The sequence below is a fragment of the Petromyzon marinus genome, chromosome 2 (genome assembly GCF_048934315.1).
Source record: "Petromyzon marinus isolate PM22_M1 ecotype Great Lakes invasive population chromosome 2, UKy_Petmar_22M1.pri1.0, whole genome shotgun sequence".
In the NCBI taxonomy this organism is placed as follows: Eukaryota; Metazoa; Chordata; class Hyperoartia; order Petromyzontiformes; family Petromyzontidae; genus Petromyzon; species Petromyzon marinus.
This window is the reverse complement of record NC_133668.1, coordinates 3429454-3456692: the sequence shown is the minus strand read 5'-3', so window position 1 is coordinate 3456692 and position 27239 is coordinate 3429454. Positions and strand designations below refer to the sequence as shown.

Genomic DNA, 27239 nt, shown 5'->3' with positions numbered 1-27239 from the left:
ATAATGCCGTTTTTTTTACTCCGGAAAAAGAGGCTTCACCGAGTCTCAAAATACTTCATTTGGGATTCTTTGATACATTTCATGCATCGTTATTCCTGACAGAACACAAAATTACACATTTCTCACCGCTCTTCTCATGTGTAGCAGTACAAGGGTGCCACCATCTTTTGTCACGTGATAATGTCTGCCATCTAGTAATACAATCTGGGAAAAAAATTATGCACATGATAGAATCTTCACGCCTCATCCACAACACATTGTTTACCAAAAATTGCACAGACAAGGGTTACCTCACGAGACGAAGTGTCCTTTCGGATCTCTCGCAGAGCAGTGCGACCCTTCGCCTCGCAGAACGGCCCACGGAAGTGGACTTCACGGAGCTACCTCTGAGATCCCTTCCAGCGACATCTGTTCCACGCGCAGCAGGGGGCGGCGCTTGTTAAGATTACGTTCGCCAATTGAAACGCCCTCGCACGATTAACCCCGTTGGGCATCGCGCGCGCATATACTTCTCTCCCGGGCAGATTTGTGCTACAATTCTCTGGGAGTATCCGACCTCCCGAACAGCAGCTTCTCGGCCTCGTCGAACCAGCCGGAGAACCCCCCGCACGCCGCCAGGATGGCGTGGATGCCTCCGCCGCCGGCGGCAGCGCAGCACGGGAACGTCACGGTGGGGTCACACGGCGTCGGTGATGGCGGCGGCGGCGGTGGTGGTGATGGCCCCGAGGCGCCGGGGCCGCTGCTCCCGCCGCTGAGGAGGGTGGCGCCGAGGCCCGGCTCGGAGGTGTCTCCGTGGGAGCTGCACGGCTGGAGCCCGGCTCCACGCGAGTACCCGGGCCTCCAGCAGAGAGCGCCATACCTGCAGATCGACCTGCGGCGCCTACGCAACGTTACGGGTGCGTTGAGGGTTCTGACCTCGAGTTGTCCATTGGACGTGGCGCAGCCGCTTACAGATTTGGAGTCGAATAATTTGTGCACGTGTATTTCCGCGACTGAAACACCAAAAAGAACCCTCAACTATCCAATACGCTCAAGCGACCGTACGGTGGTGCTCACCTCTGCATTCGTTCCTGAGCCATTGATGGAAATTCTACATTTCTATGGTGGGAACCAGTCTATCCATAGTAAAACTACATAAAACATTCTCACCAATTGCTACAGCCTCAGAGATTGTTACTAATTTAATTAACCCCGGAGGTTTTCATTGGCTGGTTGTTAATACGATCTCCTGCCCCCCCCCCCCGCCTCCTACAGGACTGGCACGATGCGAAATTGTTGTCGGTTTTTTATTCTTTCTCTCGTTTAAGTACCAGGCTTGCGGACCTAATGAACGGCAGTAAATAAAGTGTACGTGCCTCGTTTCATTAAACATTCATGTCGTCGCTTTAAAGACTGTCCCACGCTCTCGTGGCATTCATCCCCTTACCCTCGAAATATGACAGAAACCACATTGCAAAAAAGACTGCATTTCGGATTCTGCGATTGCAGATGGCATGATTGAGTGATTCGGTTTATAATTGGAATGCAGGCACAAGGTGTGATATTGTACCCGTGACAACCCTTGCATCACCCAGGGCAGATTTGCTGAGAATCCGCATTGGATTTCATGCTATGGTCTGGTGGATGAATCTCTTTGGGAAGCCACTGGCATCTCATTATGATTGATCTATGAAGCCTCCTGCACACGTTGCCCGAGACAGAGAAACCCACGGTAGAGTCTGCGCCCTCACGTGCACAATGCAGCAACAAGGTTCTACGTTGGTGTGGAGATGGAGCGGTGAAATCAGATCACGTGCAGCTGCCAGGTGAATTACTACAGTGGTGTGATGTTAACTACCTCGCCTGGTTTGCAGGAGGTCGTGGATTTCGATTCCAACCCTGACACCTGCTGCTGTATATTTTGAGTTTGCGTGTTCTTCCCGGTTTCTCCTTCCACATTTAGAACTATCCATTTAGAGTATTTGGCTGCTACAAACGTCCACGTGATGATAAGCCCCTTCGTTGAGCTATTATTTGTGGCCAGGTCACTTCTTAAAATATCTATGCAGCTCAGTGGGCCTTACCTGGTAAAATACAATTGTTTAGTTGATAGTTTTAGTTTACTAACACTGCAGAATCATGAGAGAAGTTCATAGTTCATTTTTCATAGTTCATTTATTTGGTATAGCCCTGTGAGCCATTCGGCTCTTGAATCGGGTGCAACCGCAACAAACAAAAAAACATGAACAAGAAAACATCTTAAAGTGATTATGTGACTGTGCAAACAGAAAATCCAGGAAAAAAACATAAAAAATATTCCTGAAATACCACCGTACACCAACGCTGTGTGCAAAAAATCCCAGTGGGATGCAAGTCAAAATAACAACAACAACCACAAGACAACTAAGATTAAGGACATCAGTCTAACTCCGTATACAATAAACAAAAACATGGCCAAAACAAACAAAAAACGTTTTCGAAATCACCAAAATAAAAGCCATAAATGCAATGTAACAGTGATCATAGAGAAGGTGACAGCACGGAGTGACCTTCATTCAGCAGTGGATTGATCGTGACTGATGATGATGATGATGATTATTTTTGAGGTGTGTTAGGAACATGACACCATGGATATGATGATGATGAACAGATTTGTTTATTGAAATCAATACTTACACTCATAGCGCATGCATCAAATTGAGTGCAAGCATGCATTATTTGAGATTCATTCACGTTGTATCTAATGCTGTTGCCACGAGGAGCCCCTGCTTTGATCACATATAAAATAAATAAATTGCCTCATGGATAGAATCTCGAAGCGAATCGCCACCCTAACATCGCCACAATCCATCGAATTGTTAGTGGGTCGTCGCAGGCCCACGTACGCGTCACCGCAGAGGACGCATTGGTTTTTGGGACCTTTCATTCGTGCGAAATTGAGTGTGAAGCTCTGCGGGGTTCGCCTGCCCGAAGGCGGTAACGCGGAGTCTGCTTTAGCCCCTTATTTACGGTCCTCAATGAGAAAGCAAATCCCTCATTAAATCCATCCCGTCCTCACATTACCAGAAACGGCTTAGTGGGTAATCACTCCAAAATGTCTCCCCCGATACTCTCTCGCCGCAATAAGAGCCGGCGGGGGCGCTGGGGGAATTCATGCCCAATTAATATGTTCCATGATTATCAACTTTAGTAATTTGCTAATATAGCATTCTTAAGTAGGCTTCCGTGAAAGCGTAACCTGCGCAGTGTTGCACGAGGCCGTTGTGCAGATGTCCGCGCCCGCAGATTCATTCAAAGTCAAAGGTTTACACTTTAAGCGATACAAATCTGTCGCCTCGTAACTCACGGCGGAACACAGCCACCGCGAGGAGCGTTATATAACCTCGTCCCGAATATTTCAATAGCATATTGCAAAACCGTGGCGCTTACCTGTGCACTCGTGCTCACAGCGCGTGCTTGTGAATGCGCAGGTAATGCAGCTGACACGCGGAAACTTTGCTTTGTAGCTGCACGCATTTGAGGGGGTGGGGGAGGGGCAGGGTTTGAACACAAATGTGTTTTTTTCTTTTCCACAAGACCATCTCTGTCTGATAATTGATTCCAGGGCACAAGAGGGCACAAACCAGTGGTGAACTCTGACCGAAGCACTTTCTTGTTTTTTAAGCCTTTTTCTCTTGCAGACACGGTTTACCTGTTTCCCTCTTCATGCAAAATATAACATTAAAGCACCCCAAATTTTTGTTTTCCCCGTTGTGCTGTGGGTGCCACGTCATGTTTACGAAGTGTCCTTTCAGATCCTTGCCAGAGCAGTTGGCAAACCATCGTGTTAGGGAATGGCCCACAGAAGCGAATATCACAGAGCTACCTCTGAGGCCCCTTCCAAGCGATTTCTGGTCCGCACACAGTTGAGGGCGGCACTTTACCACCTGCTCTGTGACAGTAACAAAAACAAACTATATTTTAATTTTGCAGAACCAAATATTATGATTTTGTTGTTGTTGTAATCATTGGTGCCCGGGCTGAGATCAGGTCACTACACTCGAGAACACGCTTTAATCACAGAGCGGCTGAAACCTGGATTCAAACCCAGGGTCTCAGCGGTGCCAACTCGACCCTTTGACCTCTTGAGCCACCAGGTCCCCTCCGGTTGCCCTCTTTAAACGTTTGCTTTGTGTTTTTAATTTGTGGCAAAAGAAGCCTTGGTGTGACAATGTGATCATTTGATCCTTACTTGACCCGTGAAGAAATATAATTATGCTGTCAGCGGGCTCTTACGTGCCGTTAAATCGGGAAATGTCACATGCGATGTTTGTATGCGAGTACGTTTTGGTGTGCAGTCTGTGTATGTATGTATTGCACGTGAGTATGTGCGTGTGCCTCAATGTGTGGAATATGCGTTGAATAATTAAATGCTGCACTGGCAACTGCGGCGTTGTGCACGTGGGACCCATTCTTCTCCGAATGCCACGAGACACAACTTCCCCAATCCCCTGTAATTTTACAGAAAAAGTTGGGGTGCATTTAATGACACCGTAATCCATTATGCGTGGGCGTCATCCGATTTTTTTACAACTTTATTGACACCGGGCACAAGTTTGGGGAAGAATATTCCTTTTCTAAGCGCGTTATAGTCCGAAGAATACTGTCGTCGTTTTTACAGCAATTCACCCACGGCGATCTGGCAGAGTCTCGAGAAGCAGGCATCGGGGTGAAGACACAGGGTGAAATTATGCAACTCTGTGCGATAGCCACCACTTTATGATTCAGTGAGCACAGACAGGGCCATTGAACTCGATGGGCCACAACAATCCATTGCCTTTTGTCGCACTGCTGTGGCATGACACCACACAGAGCAACGACACTGCATTTCCCCTGGTGAACCAGCCACACACAGTTACACAATGAGCAATTGAGTTACAGAATGGATCATGTGGCATGTTTGTATTTGGACGGACTTAATTAGCAGCATGGAGTGTGGGTAGTTGTCCGGGCAATAAGCGTTCACATGTTTTCAAATTGTCCTTTTTTGCATGGGTTATACCTGCAAGTTTTGGGCAAATATTTGATGATATAAGAGATGAAGATTCTGATCAATTTGGCTGATTCCTGATATAAAAAGTATTTTAATAGCAATGCTACTTCACACTAAAGTTTTATCTCACGTTAGACCATCTTCACGAGAGTTACAGTGTACACCACCACCACCAAGCCGTCGTGGACAAACGAGCTACAAGAGAGCGCTGTCCGTGGGTGTGACGTGGCCAGGTGTCGTGACGCAGGGCGCCGGAGCGTTCGACGCCTACGTGTCGCGGTTCCAGCTGCAGTTCAGCTCAGACGGACAGAACTGGGTGCCCTACCAGGAGAGGGTGAACCTCTCCTCGCCCTCGCTCCCCAAGGTCAGCGTCGACACAAAGACAGAGGTCAAAGATGCCCCCCTCCGTATAGCCTTAACAGGCTATCGGGCCGAGCGCTGTTAGCGAGCACCTATGAAAAGGCCGGCACGGCACACGAGGGGGTGGGTGGCCAACGCCACCGCCTTTGTATCCCCAGCGGCCGGTTGTTTTTACACACCGCACCAGGTACTTATTTGAGGCTGAGTCGACCTAGGGAGATGTCCAGGACCGGTTCAGATAATCTTCACTGGTGTTAGCTGTGAGCGGGAATCGAACTCGGGTCGCCGGGTTCGTAGCGCAGCCTCCTCGGCCTCATGCGGCGGCCGCTGGCCCTGACACACACTCGTCTCTCAGAGCGAGTGACGTCCGTTTAACCTGTGTTCACGTTTCAGCCTGGGCAGTAGGGTAGCTGCGGGTACTAATGATGAAAAATTCTCAAGTTATATCATTGCCAAATTCAAGAAGTGTACAATTGCTTCTCTATCACACCTTCAGTAATGCTGTTTGCTCCTGGCTACTCAGTGTTTTGGGGGCTCCGGGCATTTTGCTCAGCTAACCGTGGTACAGAAAAAGTATAGAAAATCATATTCGCGAATCATGGGCCCGAACAATCATGACAATTAGTAAAAGGAAGTTGGGGATAATTGTTCGATTTCTAGTGGAAATGTGCAGCGTACATTTCAGTGTGTGTTAACAATAGCAATGAAATACAATCATCAATCTTAATTTTATATACTAACCTTTTTTTATAGCAAAATGCTTTTCATGCACTGCCCTCCGCTGTCCGCAACGTAGCTCCGCAGCCTATACCACCTTTTATGTGTGGTGGTCACCCATCTGAACGCTGTCCGGGACCGCCTCTACTCACACCACCGGGATTTGACGAGTGTGGGCACATTCGGGTTGATTTGGTCATCGGCCGATAGCGGGGCAGCTCACAGCGACAGCGACCTTTAGTCTTGTGCCGGGCACAGCAGCTCACTCCACCCCCCCACCCCCCTTCCCCGGCGTGTGTCCGCCGCCAGGCGTTTGAAGGCAACGTGGACGAGGGAGGCCTCACCTACAACTACCTGCTCACGGTGGTCACCACCCGCTACGTGAGGATTCTGCCGCAGGACTTCCACCACGGCATCTACCTGAGGGTCGAGCTCCTGGGCTGCCGTGACGGTACGGAGCTGAGATTTGGGAAGCGCCTCGATGCGACGTGGAACGAGAGGATGCGGGGGTGCGTGGGTTTTGAGCAATGGCTGTTGATATTTTGCGGGTGCTCTTCAACCGCGAGGCGTACGGGATCTCACGGCTGTGTGCGAGCGGCGGTGTCGCGGTTAGCGTACTGCGCTACGAACCCGGAGACCAGAGTTCAACGCCCGCTCAAGACCAGTTCAGTTCATTTTGAATTACCCTTTGGGCCAAGAAGCTTTTAAATCGGGATTCATCAACAAAAACAACCCCACTACTTCTCCGACATACGCAACAAGTCACAGTAACATAGATAAATAATGAGCAATAACAGATAAGCGAATTGGTCTTGGGCCTCCCCTAGGTCGACTCAGCCTTAAATGGGTACCTGGTGCAGTGTGTAAACATCAGCGCTGGGGAGACAAAGGTGGTCGGGCGTGATGTTGGCCACCCACTCCCTCACGTGTCATGTCAGCCTTCATAGGTGCTCGGTAACAGCACTTGCCCTAACAGTTCTGTTAAAGACTGTATGGGGATCTTTGTTTATAAGAAAGTTCGAAACACGTTCCCAATGCTGAATTTGTTATTAATCGTCATCATTGTCAAATATCATCACCATCATCAAAGACTGAGCAGCATTTGTCAGCAAGGTAAACCTACTATTATCCTGCAGATATGTATATATGAAACGTACTGAAGCGGCAATAACATCGTTTTTAAAACACAACATTCGAGCCCTGCCAAGCCAAGTCATGCATTTTTTATCACATTGCTGTTGTCGAGTCTAAATAAAGTCACAATCTCGGTTCTCAAATTGAGCATCGGGGCGGCACTCATCTCCATCAGGCAGACCCTGCCTGTTACTGGCAGGATGACCATCGTTGACTACCCACAGAGGGCTGGACCAGATCGAACCCCCGATCCAGACTTGAACTCAGGGCAATCTTGATTGTGGGTCAAGTGCTCCGCCACAACGCCACCCGCCCAGACACAAAAATTCCCAAGCGGGAGTTCGCAAAGCGTCTCAGGCAGGCACTCGGTGCACGCACAATCCTACCACATTCCCATTCTCCTCGTTGTTTTTAGAGAATTTTGATTCGTAATCGTGACCCACGCCCTCTTACCACAGAGCCACCTGGCCAGATGTTACCGAATGCGCGGTACAATAATAATACTAAGATAATAAACGCTAAGTTGTCATTGGGTGAGGCTCTCTTGCGGAGTCACGACGTTACTATCGGCGTGGTTTCCGGTCGAGGCTGGACAGGTGAACCGACGGCTCCGCACGGCCCCCACGCCACGGACCGGCCGCGCCTGCTCCCGCTCACCCCGAGCGGCCACGATGGGCCGCTCACCGCGAGGCCCCCGCGCCCGGGCCACCGCTGCCGCGAGGGCCAGTTCGCGTGCCACGGCGGGGGCTGCGTGCCGGCGGGGCCCGGCGGCGCCGTTTGCAACGGGGTCAACGACTGCGGCGATGGCTCCGACGAAATGTACTGCGGTGAGTGTAACGTCGGACGCCGGATTTTATCGACGCATTAGTTGAATGCGACGCGTTCAGCGAGGCGAGGGGGACGTGTTCAGATTAATCAGTTTTAATAATTTTGGTGTTATCCAAAGAGGTGGATTGCAAACATTGTGCCCACCGCAATGCCTGGCTCAATAGCTGTGCCTAAGCAGGTGTTTTTTAAATATATAAATTGCAAATTCCAGTCATAGGTGGGAGACGCATCAGCCCATCACCCGTCCAGGGACAATAAAATTTGAACCATTTTGGAAGTCAAATTTTTTTTCCTGTGATTGAACTACTAGTCATGGGTCATCATCAGTGGTTGACTTACTAAGGCAGCATTCCTTACCAAACGAATGTGGAATTTATTCACAATGTTTGCAAGTCAGTTTTTGGATGTGTGGGTTGGTCGATAACACCAAACTCATCACGTGTGAAATTTCCAACCTACAGGAACCATGAGATGGCCAGCAGATGGCAGTAAGCAGGTTATTCATTTTTCAGGACTGTCAATAATGTTCATTGTTATCCCGTTGTATGCATTTGTGGGTGTATTTATTAACACCCATTTACTTAATAACACACGTATGTACAACGTACAACATGTATGTGCAATGTCAATTCTGGGAATTATTTGACCGTACTTCACCACGACGGTCAGTGCAGGTTGGTGAAGTGGGGAGGGGGGGGGGGCGAACGGTTGAGACATTTCTCGTCAATGACCGGGTTGGCGCAGTGCTCTAACCGCCTTGCCGCCGCTCCCTCTAGCCACCAATGAATTTCAACAAAAACTCCCCGATGGAGAACCCTCTCGTGACACTCATTCCGCTGCTCTCTCCCCTCCGCACTTAGGTTCCGCGCTCCGTCCAACCGTTGGGCCCAGGCACGGCTGCCCAACCGGGCAGTTCCACTGTGCGGGAACGGGCACCTGCGTGCCCGCGTCGTGGCGCTGCGACGGGCACGACGACTGCGGCGACGGCACCGACGAGGCCGGATGCGTTCCCCCCGGCGACAGGTGGGTGGCACGAGCCGGCGCCGCCACCTAGGGTCTGGAATTGTTTGCTCACGGCACTCCAAAAGGGAAAGGCCTTGACTGGAAGGAGCTCTCTTTGACACGTCCCTTTGGGAGCAGAGGTTGTTTCAGCCTACTTGTTTGGAAAAGCTGGGGGTGCCCCACATTTTACCCCACCGCGCACGACTTGCCGATGGGCTGACTCGACTGTGGCGCACACGTTTATACCACTGGGTGGACAGAGGCAGTGGGATTTAAGAAACAAAAATCTAATTTAAATGGCGGGTTTATATCTGTGGAGTCTCTGTGGTCTAAGACCATCGACCTAATACACTTGAGAACTTGGTTTTATCAGAGGCCATCGCCCGGAATCAAACTCAGGATGTCAGCATTGCCAGCTCAGGTGTGGACGCCCCTGAGCCACCTGGCCACCTCTTATAACCTCTGCTTATTATAGGTACTGCATAGCTCGATTCTTACGGATGCTTGTGCATCTTTTATTTCTCAATTTGCATTTTATTGGCTTCATAAAAGTCTCAGTCTCTGCCGGGTTCATTATTATCCTCTGTGCTTTTCGTTGCAGCTCAACCCACGTTGGCACCACCGCCGCGTCATCTCACGGCGACTTTTCCACGAGCGCCCGGGCACCGCCGATTACGAGCACCGTTGACTCGGCGGTGTTCCCACCGTGGGTCGGACCAGGCGGGGCGACGGCTCGGCCGCCTTTGTCTTCCGTGACTCAGAGAATCTGGACCATGGGGGGCTTCTCGCCCGGCATGCAGTGGCAGGGCAAGACTAAACCGGGCCCCACAGACCACGAATCGGTAACGCGCTCCCGCGCCAGGCCCGGTATCACCAAACCGGGCAGCATCACAGCGCGTGGTTTACGGTTCGGGCCACGTGATCAGCATGTCTTCTCTCAAACCTTCGCCACGCACTACTGCGGGCGTCTTCGCCGGGCGGTTTGTGGATATGCACGTTGGCCTGTAACCCAGCATTGTGGAGGCAGCAGCAAGGGTTGGTGGATCACCGCACAAATGTTGTGAAACTCCCTGCCCGTGGGCGTCGGGGCGCCATACTCCGGCTTGCCAGGAGAAGGCGGTGCAGCAAATGTAGACTCTCATCTGTTACGCCCGTTTGGGATTGAGTGCTGCCCCCTCGCACGCATGGGTTTTGTCCGGGTGTTCCGGTTTCCTCCCACATGTTATTGCTAATTAATTGGCCGAAAACGCCTTAATATATAGAGGACCACAGAGCTCTGGGGATGATTCAGCGCCTGCTGACCGCCAGGCTGCTGCCTTCCCGCTTGTCTGCGGCGCGCTACAAGTTAAAATGATCATCTTCAGGAGTTGAATTACACGGTTACAATGCAATGCAAATTTGCAATGTGCACGTATGTGGCCGTATTTCAAGACAATTTACGGAAGAGGCAGAGTGGGGTTGTTTGTCATGGTGGGGGGGGGGTACTGGAAGGCAAGGCTTGTGATTAGGGTAATGGGGCGGGTTATTTATTATTTTTAATATAAGAGGAGAGTTTTGGGGGTTGTGTGAGGGTGATGTGGACACAGCAAGAGAAAGAATACCGCTACAATAAAGATGAGAATGGAGAGGGTGGAGAAGAGGAATGACTTAACCCTTGCAGCGGGCGCAGCAGAGGAAAACGATTGACTTCCCAACAGCGTATTTCATTAAACGCATACGGCATGGACACAACCGTCTGAACCCTAAGTGGGCCTTTGTACAGCCAATGGAAAAGGAGGGGTGGGTGCGGGGGGGGGGGGGGGCTGTGATTGTGGCTATCGACAGACAAATATAATTTTTTGGGGGGGGAGGGAGGGCCCCTAAAACCCCAAAAAACACGCCTTTGCACTCATGTGCATTGGCACGCACGGAGAGAAACACAAGTGTGTACATAAACCGCTGCCTTCAGCTTGTGAGTCGTGTGCACGAGAGACGTTCGTTTGTTCTCGTAGTTCATATGTGTCGATTTCCCCCCCCCCCCCCCCCCCCCCGAACAGACTCATCTCTCGGTCGGCACCAGGAGACCTGGCCTGACAACCAAAGACATTCTGGCTCCCCGAGGTAATTTTGGGCCCAAACAGGCGCGCGTTAACGTTGCGCGGAGAAATTATGACGAGAGCGAGTTGACGGAGTGGCCGTGTTCGCCCGGGGGGCCCTTTTCCAAGCCGACGCTGTGAGTGGTGCAACAACGTTAGGCGCAGTGGGTAATTGGTCATTGTCAGGGATGCTTCCGTAAAATAAATTTGATATTGCGATTTAGTTTACTTTGGTGTCTTGTGTTGCTAAGTGAAGTCCTTCTTCCCCTGTCAGTGCCAACTGCACCTTTTTCTCTGCATGCCCTGCTTAATGGGTGGCCGCTCCTCCTCTTCTGCTTCTGCCCTGGCCGTTAACATTCCTCCCTCCTCTGCATGTGGCTGTTTAAAAATGTCATCCTATCTTTAGTATATGGTAAGATTGTTTGTCTTTGCCACCACTCCCGCCTCCTCTTATCCAATCCCTGTGTTGATGACAGAAATTCTCATTTTATCTCCCCGCTGCCCACTCTCAGAATTGGCAGTTTCCATTTGCACAGCACTTTTTCTATATACCATCCGACCAATGTGTAACGATGCATCGATCCGTGAATTATGAGTTCCTACGCTCACGATACATGCATCGAATTGTGTTTGTTATGAAACATTATTTTCCTTTAATGGTTAATTAATTGCGTATGGTAATGTAAAAAGACACATTTTCACGAAAGAGACAAAAACAGAACACCAATTTTAAATGATACGGTAAAATCAACGCATCACAAATGTATTGATTCTTGAGTCGGATCATGACTCCCGAATTTGTGAAAACGCATTAAATCGCTGGGAGTTAATTGTTGTCTGGATTGTGAACTGTTGCGTGACGACTGTCCCGTGCGGCCGTTGTGTGGACTCCACTCCGTGTCCGTGTCTCGTGCAGAGGGCTGCGATTTCCCACTGGGGCTGGAGGACGGCAGGGTCCGGTACCAGCAGCTCAGCGCCTCCTCGCAGAAGGAAAGCAACACCCCGGACGCAGGGCGGCTCAACATCATCCCGAACATGTGTGTGTCTCACGTCATCCCACACGTCTCTGCGTGTAAACATCATCACGCGTGTCTGAATATCACAACAGTCCCAAACTGCCACTGAAACCCTCACCCGTGCCTTTGTTATATCCCAGCTCGACTGTTGAAACTTTTTTCTACAGACTCCCCACATCCCCCATCTCTTAATTGCCATATGATCCAAAATGTCCCTGCCAAGAATTCTCACTCGCACACACAAATGAGACCATATCACGGCAATAATCCACTCCTTCTGTGGGTTCCCAATCCAATCCCGGGTCAATTTCAAGATTGCTCTCACAAACTTCAAGGTCCCCCATGAACTTACCCCTACCCACTTCCCCTCCCCCCACTCCTCATCTCACTCTACCCCCCTCCATCCCACGCACTCCCCCCACTACTCATCTCACTCTACCCCCCTCCATCCCACGCACTCCCCCCACTCCTCATCTCACTCTACCCCCCTCCATCCCACGCACTCCCCCCACTCCTCATCTCACTCTACCCCCCTCCATCCCACGCACTCCCCCCACTACTCATCTCACTCTACCCCCCTCCATCCCACGCACTCCCCCCACTCCTCATCTCACTCTACCCCCCTCCATCCCACGCACTCCCCCCACTCCTCATCTCACTCTACCCCCCTCCATCCCACGCACTCCCCCCACTACTCATCTCACTCTACCCCCCTCCATCCCACGCACTCCCCCCACTACTCATCTCACTCTACCCCCCTCCATCCCACGCACTCCCCCACTCCTCATCTCACTCTAGCCCCCTCCATCCCACGCACTCCCCCACTCCTCATCTCACTCTACCCCCCTCCATCCCACGCACTCCCCCCACTACTCATCTCACTCTACCCCCCTCCATCCCACGCACTCCCCCCACTACTCATCTCACTCTACCCCCCTCCATCCCACGCACTCCCCCACTCCTCATCTCACTCTAGCCCCCTCCATCCCACGCACTCCCCCACTCCTCATCTCACTCTACCCCCCTCCATCCCACGCACTCCCCCCACTACTCATCTCACTCTACCCCCTTCCATCCCACACACTCCCCCTGCTACTCATCTCACTCTACCCCCCTCCATCCCACGCACTCCCCCACTCCTCATCTCACTCTACCCCCCTCCATCCCACGCACTCCCCCCACTACTCATCTCACTCTACCCCCCTCCATCCCACGCACTCCCCCACTCCTCATCTCACTCTAGCCCCCTCCATCCCACGCACTCCCCCACTCCTCATCTCACTCTACCCCCCTCCATCCCACGCACTCCCCCCACTACTCATCTCACTCTACCCCCCTCCATCCCACGCACTCCCCCCACTACTCATCTCACTCTACCCCCCTCCATCCCACGCACTCCCCCACTCCTCATCTCACTCTAGCCCCCTCCATCCCACGCACTCCCCCACTCCTCATCTCACTCTACCCCCCTCCATCCCACGCACTCCCCCCACTACTCATCTCACTCTACCCCCTTCCATCCCACGCACTCCCCCTGCTACTCATCTCACTCTACCCCCCTCCATCCCACGCACTCCCCCACTCCTCATCTCACTCTACCCCCCTCCATCCCACGCACTCCCCCCACTACTCATCTCACTCTACCCCCCTCCATCCCACGCACTCCCCCACTCCTCATCTCACTCTAGCCCCCTCCATCCCACGCACTCCCCCACTCCTCATCTCACTCTACCCCCCTCCATCCCACGCACTCCCCCCACTACTCATCTCACTCTACCCCCTTCCATCCCACGCACTCCCCCTGCTCCGGCAACAAAGGCTTTCTATCGAACCCTCGAGTCAACGTATGCTCAGTGGGAAATCTCCTCTGCTGCCCGCCAAAATCTGTAAGCCGAATTTTCATTCACCAGTCATCCGTGCCATTGACTCCCTGATATTCAATTCCGGGCTCAAGACTCTCCTTTAAACCTCTGCCCGTGACTGACTGCGTGTCTCTCCCTCTCTCCTCTATAAAAAAAAATATGCCCACCATTATTTGTACAGCATCTCGAGATGAGGCCTTACATTGCTGTGTATATACATATATATTTTTTTACAATGTATAGTGTCTTAACATCATCCAACATATGTCCGTGTCTCACGTCGCGAACGCTCACTCCCACGCGTACGTCCTTGTTTTCTTTTCCCTCCGTGATGACTTTTTTACATTCTTCTTTTGCCTAAACATCCGGAGGCTTAACCGCAACGGCGCGGCGCTCCTGATAGATGTTTATGGACCGGTGTCCATAAGCTGAAAACGTTACATGGTCGTTTGTCTCTTAAGTGTAATGTTCCATGTCTGGTTGCTGATTCATCCGGAGAAAGTGCACTTGTGCTTCAGAATTAGGGGTGTATTTGCTGGAGGGGGTGGATGGGTGGGTGGGTGGCTGTCAAACTGACACAGCCAATCGTCGGGCAGTCAGTTTCGCTCTATAATCTTCGGTGGATCCCCTTGCGTCCTTTGAAGAACAATGAGAAATGACCAGCGAAGAAATGCGCTCGCGAATTAATTTCTACTCCCGTTGCAAATAATCAATATCTGTAATGTCGAACTTATTTCGCACCGCGCACAGCCAACCGTGCTATGGAGGTGGGGGGTGATGGGCTGGTGCGGTTCGGTTAGAAGATGGGATTGTGTGTGTGTGTGTTTTTATCTTTCAACACCCTTTTCTATTACACTTTAAGGCCTGGGTCTCTCTTGTGACCTCCAGCCAGCAAACATTCAACACTCCACATGGCCGCAGTCAAAATCGTATATTTTTTTACGTATATATATCACAATTTCAGTTGCTAAAAAGAGGTGGGGAAACCTACAGCCCATGGCCACATGGGGCCTACCACTTCCAAAAAGCCCACACGCAACATTTATCCATCACTGCAAGCATTTTAGCCACAATAATTGGGCACAAGAGGGAGATATTTTCGCCCTGGAAATGCTGTATTTCAAATTTGAGCGCATTCAGTCACTGCAAGGACCCCTTGCAGCAACAGGAGTAGTGACCAGGGTATATGCTTCTGCGGCCGTCTGGAATGCTCTTCCATCCGATGTTAGGAAGCCACTGAAGCTATTGCACCTTTAAGTTATATCGATTGACAAACGAATTTCTTCAGAACTACTTTTTTTGTGTTTAGCTTTTTATCATTCCCCCGCACCTCCGATTATCACGGTTGGCTACGTACGGCGTAAAATCCAATAAAGCAACACACCCAGAAACTAAGGGGGATAGTGTAAATATAGCAGGCAAGAGTTGACAAGATTCTGGAATTGAGTCCGCTTAGAAAGGCGAGAGAAGTATGTATGGTGAATATCTTTCTCACTGTACGTAGCCAACCGTGCACATCGGCAGTGCAGAAGAAAGGTAGGGAGAGCCAAATCCTGAGGTGTGTGAAGGCAAGAGGATCTGTTCTGTGGTGAGGCACCTGCCAGCAGTATGAATGAGAGGAGCCGAAGTGCACCAAGCCTGGCGCTTGTGGGATCGCTTTTTCACTACTAGCTTGTGTTAAACGGCAGCTTTTATAAACAAAAAAGTCTCTAATTTAGGTGCCTTTCCGATGTTGCTGCTGTACATTTTAAATAAAAGAAAATTATAAATTTTGAGCGCTCGGTCGTACAGCTGCTAATTACCTATTCCTCATTTGAAACTGCTGGGTGGCATCGTGATGGAGTGCTTAAAAGGTTGCACGTTCCAATCCTGGACGGGTTCCGCTCGTCATTGTCCCTCGGTGGTTAATAAAAAACGAGTGACATTTTGTTGGACGTCAACGATACATTGTTCTTTGGAGAGACTCACTCTTACCGCCCAGCACGCAAACTGCGGTCATCCTCGCAGCGGCCTTTGGCTCGCCGCCGAATAAAGACGGCCACTGCATCGCGCGCTTTCAGATGCGCTTCTGCGACCAACTGGAACACTCTTCCTTTCGATATTAGGAAGCCACTGGAGCTATGCACTTTTAAATCTCGATTGAATACTCATTTCTTCAGAACTGCTTTTGGCGTTTAGTGTTGTGGTCCTTCCCCGCGCACACCCGATTTACCGCGATTGGCTACGTACGGCGCTAAAGAGGTTCAACACACAGAGAACACACGTGAAATATCCGATTCATGCCTTAGGAGCCACCTCCCCGCGGCCCCTTTGACTTGACCTTTGCCGTGCGTTTCATCCCAGAGCCAAGATGGAATCCGGCTGGAGTCCCCAAACCGGGGATCGCAGTCCCTACTTCCAGGTGGACTTCCAGAAGCCCGTACTCATCTCGGGGGTCGTGACCCAGGGAGGCGGCCTCGGCCGCTCGCACTTCTCGCACGCGGGCGCTTACGTCTCCAAGTACAAGCTCCGCTTTAGCCTGGACGGGCAGCGCTTCTCCGACTACGCGGACCCAAGCGACCCCAAGGGAGAGGCCATGGTACGGTGGCCAACAGGGGATGTGGGTTTCAACGTGGCGCCGGTTACGCGCGGGTGGTGGCTGCGCGGTCCAGTGTTTTACAATGCAAGCCCCCTCCTGGACACACAGTTCTTGGATAGCTGTATGCCCTTCCTGGACAAACAAAGGACGTAGATAACTGTCCTATGGGGTGGATATTTAGTATGTAAAATCCATAAGCTGAACCCTTTACTTTTTCCTTTCGTTGAAGGTCTTTGAGGGCAACTTCGACCCCGTGACCGCAGTCACACAGAAGCTGCCACGCTACATTTTCTCCAGATACCTGCGGATCCTCCCCGTGGAGTATCGGACCGGCATTTACCTCCGATCGGAAATCCTCGGATGTTCGTTAAGTAAGTAAGGTCTCAGTTTCTCGTCTAATCAACGTACGTGTGTACTGTAGGTATGTTGAGCTTCTTTTGCACTGTACATAGGCAACCGTGCTAATCAGAGGTGCGGGGTAGGACAACAAACTAAACACAAAAAGCAGTTCTGAAGAAATCAGCACACAGAACATAACTCACTATATTGTATTATGGTTAGCAGGGTGGCGTAGTGGTGGTAATGCTTGTGCCTCACAGCAAGGAAAGGCCTGGGTTCAATTCCCAACTCGGGTGCCTTTCTGTGTGCAGTTTGTATGTTTTCTCCCCTGTTTTAAATGGGTTTTCTACCGGTTCTGTGGTTTCCTCCTTGAGCTAAAAAAAACCCGTACAGTGTAACTGGTATTGGCCTTAACATCACAAATCAAATAGAATACCTGCAGATTACTCAATTGGGATTACACACGCAACATTGCCCCCCTTACAGCGGTAATAATAAAAATACAAACTACCTCATTTATACATTCATAACTACTATTTGACACCACTCCAGTGCTTTCTGAATGGACATTCTCGTTGCTAAATACGGCAATTGAAACCGTTGTTGTTCCGTTTGCTGCTGCCATGGATCTATTCGTATATTCCTTGCACTTCTAAAGCCCACCCCCCGCTCCCCCCCCTGCTCCTAGGTCCAACACCCTCCGAGATGCCGTTCATCACTCGCGGGCCCCTGGGCCCCGTGAAGCCAACGTCCAAGCTGCGGCCGGGCATCGTCGACGGCCGCGGCACCGCTTCGCCGGCGCCGATGCCCGGTGGCCCGGCGGACGGCGGGGAGGGCCCCGCGGATGGCGGGCCACTGGGGCCCGGCCGTTGCCGCGCCGGAGAATTCCGTTGCGGCAGCGGGGAGTGCGTCGCCGCGGCGACGGCGCTCTGCGACGGGAGGGTCGATTGTGCCGACTTCTCGGATGAAAAGGGCTGCGGTGAGCGGCGGGGCCTTTGTCTCATTGATTCAGTTTGAATTAGGGAACGTTGCTACATATATGTGTGTGTACAGGGTGCTTCAAAACAATGTTAACACTCCGGAGAATTTGCAACAATAGCAGAAGGAAATGTGGTGGTCTCTGGACTCTGGGGACCACCTGGTGAAGATTCCAGGCACGTGTTGACAATGATGGCGAACAAGTGGGGACTCTTTTACTTACATTAACCTTAGCTGCCCCTACCCATCTCTAAACCTTCATAAACAGCTTGCCCTCAGAGGCTAACCTGCCTGTTCCTGATGACGACCGCTTGTGTTGCGATCGAAACGTCGTGATATTTTTATTCACTTTATTTTATATACGTGACTTTGCCGAAAGAACCATAGAATAACGTACATTTGTTATCATGTTAGAGTTTACTATCCGTTTTTGCCCAATTAAAAATGATAGTCCCATGTAAGTGTTAACATGTTTTTGAAGCACCGTGTGTATATACAGTCCCATTGAACTTTACAGTACCCCTCCAACACTTAATATATATGACAAAGATTCCCCCGTATAGCCTTAGCAGACTGTTGGGGCAAGTGCTGTGAGTGAGAACCAATGGAGGCCGGCACGGCACACGAGGGGGTGGGTGGCCAGCACCACACCCGACCGCCTTTGTCTCCCCAGTGGCGATGTTTACACACCGCACCGGGTACTCTTTTTGAGGCTGAGTCGACCCGGGGGAGGCCCAGAATCGGTTCAGATAATCGTTACTGGTGTTGGCCATGAGCGGGAATCAAACTCGCTTCGCCGGGTTCGTAGCGCAGCGTGGCGCTAACCGCCACCTACACTACCGTTCCCTATATACTTAAATATATACATAAACACAGTTGCTGACTACAGATGTCCAAATGCCCACAATGTCAAGTGGCCGGCAAATAAACAGCACCGTCCGAGTTGGAATTAACAGATCAGGGTGTAACTCGTTGCTGGAATTGAGCAAGGTTATGGGAGCTTGGAACCAGAGATGATGGAAAGGAATTCCAAAGTGGAGCAGTAAAAGGAGGAGAAGCAGAGGGAGAAGAGTGGTGAGATGCAGTGTGGTGGGTGATCTGGACATCTGTGAAAAAGCTCATCGGATTTCATCCAGACTACGGATTCGATTCTGATTTTGTGCCACGCTGTTGGGTCTGAGGAGGCGAAACGTGTAACAAACGGTGCGTATCAAAACATCACTGACCATCGCTTTCTGTAAAATATCAAAGGATCAGTATTCCTTGCACATTGGGATGTTGCGAAGATTAGGGTAAACCGCATCGTTACCTTGATAGCAAACTTGCGTTTTCCCCATGCGTTAGCGTGCAAGTTCCTTCATTGTGCTTCTTGAGATTTTTAACTCACCTTTTGCCGCGTGGTCCATTACATTTGCAGGAGCAGTCCCACCAGTTTCACCAAGAACAAAGTCACCTTCCACTGCCAAGTTTCCACTAGGGCCGGAATGGACAACGGATGAAAGTGGTGGAGCGAGGCGAGGAGTTACAGGAGAACCCGGTGTTATAAGGAGACCTGACCAAACCGGAAAACCTGGGGTCAAAGGGAAGCAAGGAGTTACTGGGGAGCCAGGCATTGTCGTTAGACCTGGGGTAACTGGAGAACCTGGTGTTATTGATAGACCTGGGGTAACTGGAGAACCTGGTCTTATTGTTAGACCTGGGGTAACTGGAGAACCTGGTCTTATTGTTAGACCTGGGGTAACCGGAGAACCGGGTGTTATTGATAAGCCCAGGGGAACTGGAGAACCTGGTGTTCTTGATAAACCCGGAGTAACCGGGGATCCAGGCGTGAAAGGAAAACCTGGAGTGACGGGCATACCCGGTGTTGATGTGAAACCAGGGGTAACCGGGGAGCCCGGAGCTATTTGGGGGCCCGGGGAACCTCCTAGCGTCACGGGTCACGTGAGCGGAACAGGTGAGCCCTTTGTGATTGGCAAACCGGGCAAACCGACGCGGAAGCCTGGAATGGCAGGTGAACCGGGTGCGAAGGAAGAGCCAGGGCCAGCAGGTATTCCGGCCACGAAAGAGCCAGGAGGATGGCCAAAGCCTGGTCGACCTGGACATGGAGATGCCTTCACTACAGCGCCCTCTCACCACGTTCACACGTTAGCCGGTCCAAGTACTACAGCTGCTGGGCCCATCCTGCCATTGGGACCTTGGGTCACAGGTAATTTTTCAAATTCTTCCAAAATTTAATTAGTTTCTTGTTGAGGTGCTTCTCGTGATTGCAAGGACTTTTTTTTTGTACGGACGTGCAAAGTAAATTTCTTCAGCGCCATTATACTCGTAAGCAACTTTTTCAGGTGACACAGAGCGATTCACACCGAAATAGTTGCCGGTCGACACCAGCGATTCACTACAACGCTTGCCCAAATGATCTTTTGAATTAGACTAGAGAACCATCGGATGACCACACCCCATGTGAGCACATGGTTCATTTATTTAGCCTGGTATGATGCTACAACCCATCGTATTTAATACAAATGCTAATTACAGTGTGTGATCATTTACGAAGCGATGATGGGACGACAGCAGCACAGTGATTCCCGCTGTGGGGATTTGTTGCCGCTCTGGGTTGTTTTATTTTACGTGCTGGTGACACAGCCCCTGCGGGCTGAGCGCCGGAGTGTTCGCCGCTTGTTTGCAGAGCGTTGGTCGCTGTTCGAATCCGGCAGGCCACGCCGGTAATCGCTGCACGCGTATTAATGGGAGAGCACACGCCCCTCCGCTTCACGGTGAACGCCTAAGATCCCGCGACGTCACTCGAAAACAGCAGGCCATTGTGCGCCGGTGCCGCGGTCCAAGTATCTTTTGCCGAATTTGAAAAAACGACGCGGCAAATTGCTCGATTGGGATCACACCCAGCAACATGGCAAAAGCTACTGAAGACTGTGAAACACCGGGTCCTGGCGATAGCCTCGCGCCACATGAAGGGCCCCAATACCGAATGTACGAATTCGTCGCGACGAGCACCGACGTCGCCGCTATTCCCTTTGGTCGCGGGTTCCTGCAGGGAGGCCGCTGCCCGGATTTACCGCCGCGATTTGGGACGGCTCCGTGGCGCCGGCAGCGAGGCGGCCCTGCCTCGTGGGGGAGTTTGCGTGTGCGTCCGGGGGCTGCGTCGACGCCGCGTTGGTCTGTGACGGCAAACGAGATTGCCCCGACAGATCTGACGAGCGCTACTGTGGTAAGGGCAAAAAAAAAAAGATGCAGACTGAATTGTATTTTAGTTTAATGTTTACTTTATTATAATGATGTCGCTGTCGTTTTTTTAAATTGTTTTTTTGTACCGTGTATACGTTTTTATCGGCTTTATTGTTGCTTACAACGATTTTGATGTGCACTTTGTTCTGCGATTAATCTACATTTCACATTTTTTTTTACTCTCAGCTTGCACAGATTCATTTGATGAATCCCCTTTTTTAATTATATAATATCTGCAAATTCTATTCCGCGCAATATGAACTCATCTCACTGGTCTTTCCACAGAGTAAGCAGCCCCGTTGAGTTTTTTTTAGTTTTCGACAAAAAAAACTACATCACGAGTCGATGTTTTAAGAAGTCGTGAACGCGTGCGCATTGCCACGGTCGCGCGGTCCGTCGCCACGCGCTGTCGTGAATGTTGCCGTGGCGCCCATCAGGAATGGCGACTCCGTTCCCGCACTTGCCGACGACGCCTCCCGGCGCGGTCCCTGGCGGCCGAGTCCCCGGCCGCTGCTCTGCCCGCCAGTTTTCCTGCGCCAGCGGAGAGTGCGTGAGCTCCGAGAAGCGCTGCGACCTGCACAGGGACTGCCTGGACGGCTCGGATGAGCTCGATTGCCGTGAGTGCTGAGCGGGGGCCCCCCTTTTTTCGCCAACGCTTCCCCGCTGTTTTAGGCCACTGCTATTCAGTGGCCTAAAATATGGCTCTAGGGTTTGGTGTTATAATTTATTTATGTAGTTTATTGTTAAAAATTCGGTCACAGTCCCTATGATCACTGTTACATTGCATATATGGCTTTATCTTGGTGATTTCGAAAAGTTTTTTGTTTGTTTTGGCCATGTTTTTGTTTATTGTAGTACGGAGTTAGACTGATGGCCTTAATCTTAGTTGTATTGTGGTTGTTGTTGTTGTTTGACTTGCATCCCACTGGGATTTTTGCACACAGCGTTGGTGTACGGTGCTATTTCAGGAATATTTTGATGTTTTTTTCCTGGATTTTCTGTTTGCACAGTCACATAGTCACTTTAAGATGTTTTCTTGTTCATGTTTTTTGTTTGTTGCGGTTGCACCCGATTCAAGAGCCGAATGGCTCACAGGGCTATCCCAAATAAATGAAACTATGGAACTATGGAACTATGCTGCATCGGTGCTTTTTAATAATTGACCACCGATTGGTTAATCAATTCCGTGATTGAGGAACAGTATTCCCTCGTTCTGCACGAACTCGCTATCCACGATTTTGTTCATCCGCAAATCGAATCTGGAACTCTACGCGACTGCAGAGAGAGAGAGAGAGAAAGTGATGAGATAAAGTGATGGGATGAAGTTATGATGCGTAGCATCATCATAACTTAAGGTAAGTTCATTTATAAACTGTTTATCATTTTATTTACTTAATATTTATTATAATACATTTTTTTGTATTCTGATAATTTCCACGTATTTAATAGGGGTGGGTTACAATCTCCTGAAGCCCTTTCGGCGTGGCTAGCAGACCTCGACATTGCCATTTAGCCATTGAACAATATTTCGCCATTCGCAAGAATAGAATTAGCTTAAGGTCTGATATTTTGCTCCACGTGCTGGGAGCTTCTCGAATCCGCGGAATGAAACGTTGGACATCGTGCCGAACAACACGCGGTACAACTCAAACGCATCAGATGAAAGCTACAGATCAGATACAATAGCATTACTGCGGCTGATTGTGAGTGAATTGTTGAGTGAGAGAGTGAGTGTTTGGGTGAGGAAGGAGTCTGTGAGTAATGTCAATCATTAGCGCTCTCTCTTCAGAGCCATTAAGGTCACGGAGTACTGAAACATTTACCAATTCAGAAATGTTTGCATAATCTCTGCAGTAAAGTACAGTGTGGCCAACGATATTACATTCAACATATTATGAACGCTCGGTCCGAAAGCTGATTTTTGGTCAAAAGGCTGAGGTAACTTTTTTTTCTCGCTGAGAAAGTAAGACATTAAGAGTAATATATGACTGAATTCATGAAATATGAATGAACTTTCCTCATAAAATTCTAAAAATGTGTTTGCTCTGCTTATTTTCCCATAGGTTATATATATACAGTATTCAATCCCTTATCACCTTGCCAGCTCTGTATATTCTCCAGGCTGAATATCAAGTCTTTCACCTTCCCGTGTAAAACTCAAACCAGTCCTGCCTCACGCAAACTTTAACCTCTCCACCCGGCACCTTTCAGAAGCCAGCGGGCCTTGAGGCATTTCTTTTTAATCGTGAGCGGCGCTGGGATCGTTTTGCGTTGGTGTCTTTCTTTGAATTCTTCTTCTTTTCAGTGGACTGCGTGGTGTCACCCTGGACCGAGTGGAGTCAATGCAGCCGCAGCTGTGGCCTGGGCGTCATGTTCCGGCAAAGAGACGTCCTCAGGGAGGAGCAGACTGGGGGCAGCTGCAACCGCACGCTGATGGGCAGCAGAGCCTGCTTCATGCAGGCCTGTCCCGGTGAGTCACCCTCAACAAAGATGACAACCGTCCACTGTCCCACTAAAGTTCGGACACCGCTTGGGGTGGTGACACGTGGCCTGGCGCTAGCGCGTCCAGCACTTGTCGCAGAGGCTCGCGGTTCGAGTTGTAGCGGCCGCCGTGGTAATTAAAGATCACCTGACGTCAGTCGCAGGAGTAGGCCATGGTGTGTATAAATTATCCAGATTGCAAAAAAATTATCCGCATATTACTCAATTAGCAATAAATCGCCTACTACTGACACACTAAATTTTTATTTAAAGCTTTCGTGACTGCAGGGATTCATATTCTTGGTTCTTTCGGTAAAGTCACGTAGAATGAGAATAAAATAATAAATTGATAAAATAAAATAACACAATAAAATTCTCACGACGTTTCGGCCATAACACAAGCGGCCTTCATCAGGTGAAGGGACGAGACTGTCTGGAGGACAGTCTCGTCCCTTCAGCGCTGTCCTCAAGACAGTCTCGTCCCTTCACCTGATGAAGGCCGCTTGTGTTGTGGCCGAAACGTCGTGAGAATTTTATTGTGTTATTTTATTTTATCAATTTATTATTTTATTCTCATTCTACGTGACTTTACCGAAAGAACCAAAGAAGATCTTTCGGAAAAGTCACGTAGATGGGAAACAATAAAATAATAAAAATATAAAACAATACAAATTCTCACGACGTTTCGACTGCAACACAAGCAATCGTCATCACTTGAAACCACATGCCGCTTCAGATATTTATACATTTGCTGCTTCATTGCGAGCATTATCGTTATCATCAAGCCCACTACATCATTGCACATGTCATCAAGAGACAAATATCCTCCATCTAGGTTTATCACACGAGTGGGGTACGTTCTGTTAGCGAGCACCTATTAAGGCTGACACAGCACATGAGGAGGTGGTGTGACCTGCACCACAGCTGATCACCGCTGTTTCCCCAGTGCTGATTTTTAATGCACCCCAGCAATTTCGGTGCTCATCTAAGGCTGAGCTGACCTTGGGGAGGGCCACAACTGTTTAAAATATCACTCGCTACGGTGCTAAGTGTGGCAGGGGAATGAAATGTAGGTCCCCAGGTTCATAGTGAATGTGCTAACCGCTACTACTTTTGCTATCACCACCACCACCCACCACCGTTGCTATGACAACCATCAGCCCAGCTTCTGTACCTCTTAATTACAGACAAAACATTGACTCTCCCAATCATTCTTTGCCTCACGCTTCCTCTACGCCGGTAATTGATGCCATCAACCTCTCAGGGCCATCTCTTATTCCTGTATCAGGCAAAGATGCTCACATCGCACTGGGTTTATATATAGTTATATATCCTCTCTATTCTTACTATCGCTAGTTATATATCCTCTCTATTCATACTATCGCTAGTTATATATCCTCTCTATTCTTACTATCGCTAGTTATATATCCTCTCTATTCTTACCATCGCTAGTTATATATCCTCTCTATTCTTACTATCGCTAGTTATATATCCTCTCTATTCTTACTATCGCTTCCCCCCCGATGCACACATCCGCTCGTCCGTGCAGCCGGCAGGTGAGCGCGGTCGCACTTGGACGCTCACCAACCACAATCGTATTCTCTTGCATCTTTCCTACGGTGCTGCCGCCGCCGCCGCCGCCGTCGCCGCCGCCATCGCCCACGGCGCCAGTGGAGGGGCAGTGGGGAGCGTGGAGCGCCTGGTCCCCGTGCGACGTGCGCTGCGGGGGCGGCATGAGGGTCCGGCAGCGGACGTGCAGCGCCCCGCCGCCCAAGAACGGCGGACGGGCGTGCGCGGGCGACGGCGTGCAGCCCGAGCGCTGCAACGTGCGGCCCTGCGCGCGGCCCTCCGGCAAGTCGCGGCCGCCGAGCACGACGCTCGCCGGGTGAAGCCCCGCCGAGACGGAGCGGACGTCGCCGCGTTAGGCCGTGCTCGTGTGGAGGTGGCGGGGGGACTGGGGGTGGCGGAAAAAAAGCGAAGCCTCCTGCGGCGCTGATCAGTAACTTTTTACGTGCTGGCTTCGGTCCGCGAGCGCTAATTACACGCTTTCATCAAATGACGCTGGCCTATGGAAAACAAGCTGCGGATTTTTTTGATGAACGCATTGAGGTTTTGTTATTTGCGATTGGTACGAAAAGTTTTGATGTTTACTTTTGAGAACGTCCGAGGTACTTGGCTGATTTTAAGCGGTCTCCATCCTCGCCTCTGCACTTGCGTGAATGTAGAGCCAGGGTCAACCTTGCAGCACGGCGAAATGATTCATCAGCCTGACGCTCTACCTTTTGCGGACAGCGTGCTGCGTGGTGGCAGCATCATTTCAGAAATGTTTTTTTCCGTGTAGGACATCTTTCAAAGTGCCAATCAAATGTAAATGCGAGCTTGACAGATCTGGGCTGTGCAGTGAATGGGGCTGAAAATTCCACCCAGGCTGTGCGTAGGCCCTCCGATGTTTCCAAAGCTCGTGCGTGGTCTGGCATAGTGTCACGTTGCAGGGGGATATGTCTGCTGAATACCCACGCATATTTTCTGAATGCAGGCTCTCTCAGTTTATTCAGCATCTCACAAATATCCCGAATGCGTATTCTGTTTCATAAAGATGCAGCGCTTACGCGTGGAGCAAAATAATGAGAGGCACTGGTAGTTTCGGAGTATTGTTCCTACAATGCAACTCTTAGGTTATTTCGGTGAAGTCACGTAGAAAGAAAATAAATTAAATAATAGAATACGACATTTCGATTGCAACACAAGCAATCGTCATCAGGTAGAAAACAAACCTAGTGAACACAGAGTCGGCTAGTGAACACAGAGTCGGCTAACACAACAGTCAGCACCTCACCTGGTGGTTACACAGAGAGAGACACACAACATAGACACAGGGGAATAATTTACCTCTCTTTGATGAAGGGTGTTGGGAGAATGCGTAGGTTGCGATGAGCGTCAGACACAGGGGGGTGGAACGAGAGGTAGGCGAGAGCTGGCACGTGGCCTAGCAGCACTCAAAGGCACCCCGTCTTTATAAACGCCTGCCACTGGTAAGTACAGGTTGGAGAAGGCTGGTGGCAGACACCGAGGACTGGTTCAGATATCACTCCCCACCGATAACAACCATGGTGGGGAATCGAACTCAGGCGGCCGGGTTCATAGCGCAGTCCGCTAAACACTATGTCACTGCTCTGCCCCCCCTCCCCGTTATAAGTAATGCGAACTGAAAATAACTCAGCGCCATCATCTTTGACACCGCCTAGTGACGTAAACGTGCATAGCAAATAAATATCACGCACACAACAATCTCTCTTTTTGAAGTACGTTGTATAAAATGGAAAATGTCAAATTAGTCATCGGGATTTGTTGCGTCCGCCTCTGGCTGAATTGCTCGCGTGTTGCTGCGTGACAGACTGCGGTCCCGACATGGTGTTCGTCTCGGCGGAGGACTGCAAGCGACGCACCGTGGAGCCGTGCCCTCTGACCTGCGACCACCTGGACAAGAGCCCAGACTGCCGCGTGCCCTGCGCGGAAGGTTCGCACTCAGCGGTGGCGCGAGGCCTAAACTACAAACTGTTAAACTAAAATCTATTTTTTTTACTTTACAAGGTAAGGCCCACTGAGCGATATAGC

The 27239-nt window shown here is 50.3% G+C and overlaps 1 protein-coding gene across 3 annotated transcripts in view; it reads left to right on the top strand.

Annotated features, from left to right (window-relative positions):
* Window positions 1-27239, top strand: part of LOC116949424 (SCO-spondin-like) — a 182127-nt gene that overhangs the window by 47459 nt on the left and 107429 nt on the right. For 2 of the 3 annotated variants that reach the window (XM_032966760.2, XM_076069199.1), the window contains 17 exons: window positions 525-896; window positions 5245-5375; window positions 6398-6539; window positions 7810-8049; window positions 8911-9073; window positions 9654-9894; window positions 11089-11152; window positions 12044-12164; window positions 16349-16583; window positions 16813-16954; window positions 17611-17901; window positions 19318-20106; window positions 20953-21126; window positions 21581-21760; window positions 23449-23613; window positions 25296-25475; window positions 27019-27141. In XM_032966760.2, coding sequence (XP_032822651.2) covers window positions 525-896; window positions 5245-5375; window positions 6398-6539; window positions 7810-8049; window positions 8911-9073; window positions 9654-9894; window positions 11089-11152; window positions 12044-12164; window positions 16349-16583; window positions 16813-16954; window positions 17611-17901; window positions 19318-20106; window positions 20953-21126; window positions 21581-21760; window positions 23449-23613; window positions 25296-25475; window positions 27019-27141 — 3753 coding nt within the window. The remainder of the gene's footprint in view (window positions 1-524; window positions 897-5244; window positions 5376-6397; window positions 6540-7809; window positions 8050-8910; window positions 9074-9653; window positions 9895-11088; window positions 11153-12043; window positions 12165-16348; window positions 16584-16812; window positions 16955-17610; window positions 17902-19317; window positions 20107-20952; window positions 21127-21580; window positions 21761-23448; window positions 23614-25295; window positions 25476-27018; window positions 27142-27239) is intronic. The other variant, XM_076069198.1, reaches the window with a different exon arrangement.